Source organism: Orycteropus afer, unplaced genomic scaffold, assembly GCF_000298275.1.
Source record: "Orycteropus afer afer isolate SDZICR_OR568_19922 unplaced genomic scaffold, OryAfe1.0 scaffold00164, whole genome shotgun sequence".
Classification (NCBI taxonomy): Eukaryota; Metazoa; Chordata; class Mammalia; order Tubulidentata; family Orycteropodidae; genus Orycteropus; species Orycteropus afer.
The window spans coordinates 3683680-3685271 of record NW_006921751.1 but is presented as its reverse complement, the minus strand read 5'-3'; the positions used below and the strand labels follow the sequence as shown (position 1 = coordinate 3685271).

Sequence of the window (1592 nt, the reverse complement as noted above, 5' to 3'; positions counted from 1 at the left end):
ATCTGACTTTGAAATTTTAATTCCACAATTAGATAAGGACAAGATATATAAATATAGACATAACTATCCCAAATAAAATACAGTTTTAATTAACTAAACTCTTTATCTCTTGTTCTCCTACTCAGTCAGATTTGAAATTTATTTCTATAACATTTCACATAACAGTAAAGATTAGGCATTGATTTAGTTTCTTTTGAGAAATGAAACTGCTTAGGTTTAAAGCAGTGATCAGGTTGATTATAAGGCTAAGGTTTTTGTGACCATGTCCACAGGTGACAATCTTCAATAGACTTGTGTCTTTACTCTGCTGCATTGTGACTAGCACATATGGCTGGATGGCCAACATGGAATGCACCATGAAAGCCCAGGCACTTCGGGACAACTCTACAAGGGGCTACATCATGGCCAAGAAGCACCTGGAGATCAACCCCGATCACCTGATTGTGAAGATGCTGTGGAAGAAGGCTGAGGCAGATAAGAATGACAAAGCCATCAAGGATTTGGTGGTGCTGTTGCTTGAAACTTTTCTGCTCTCTTCTGGTTTCTCCCTTGAGGATTCCATGAATCCAACTGCATCTACTACCCCATGATCAAGCTGGCCTTAGGTGAGTAGTCTTGTTACCTTGGTGTGGCAAGGAGTTGTTGGAGCTAGCCTCCTGGATAGACTTTTTAGTGCTATTTGATCCAAATCTCATCCAGCATTTTTTACGTTATGGTAGCATAGTGGCTAAAGCACTTGACTGCTAACCAGAAGGCTGGCGGTTCAAACCCACCAGCCACTCCTCGGAAGGAAGGTTGGGCAATCCTACTTCCGTATTGATACTGCCTCGGAAACCCAAGGAGGGGTCTCTATGAGTCGGGGCCGACTCGACGGCACGTAACAACATAACAGGCATTGATGAAGATGAAGAGACAGCTGAGGAACCTAGCGCTACTGTTCCTGATGAGATTCCCCCACTTGAGAATGATGAGGATACATGTCTCATGGAAAAAGTTGATTAGGATAGTCTACCTGTGAAACTTGTCCCCTCTGTATAGTGTCCCTATTGCTCCCACAGCTTTGAGTGGCCCTCTTCCACCTGTCTTCATCTGCTGATAGTGTTTTTTTCCCCCTCTCCTGCTGTTTGTATGAAGCAGGATGTAAGGCCTCATCCCCTCCCGTATTTGAGAATGGGGTTGGATGTTGTATATTGTGATTTGTTTGTTTGTTTGTTTATTTTGTTCTGAAATTAAAATATGAAAAATGAAGATGACATTTTATAGTTCTTTCCCTGGTGAATATGATGCTACACTTCACATTTCCTTAAATGCTGGTGGCATAGTGCCTAAGACATTTGACTGCTAACCAGAAGACTGGAGATTCAACCCACCACCAGGCACTCTTCAGAAGGAAGACTGGGCAATCTACTTCCATGGAGTTACCATCTTGGAAACCCAGGGAGGGATTGCTATGAGTTAGAATTGACTCTAAGGCAGTGAGTTTCATTTTGTTGTTGTTGTAAGTTTTATTTAATAGTTAATCAAAATCACAATAATGAAGGTTTATCTTAGCATAAATCAGTGCAAAAATACTATTAGTCTAATTTTGGGAA

At 41.3% G+C, this 1592-nt stretch overlaps 1 protein-coding gene across 1 annotated transcript; it reads left to right on the top strand.

Annotated features, from left to right (window-relative positions):
• Positions 1-275: 275 nt before the first annotated feature.
• Positions 276-1002, top strand: LOC103201770 (heat shock protein HSP 90-beta-like). The gene is given in 3 exon segments (XM_007946502.2): positions 276-558; positions 561-605; positions 893-1002. Coding segments are annotated over 3 exon segments (378 nt in total). The 5' UTR covers positions 276-335.
• The last annotated feature ends 590 nt before the right edge of the window (positions 1003-1592 follow it).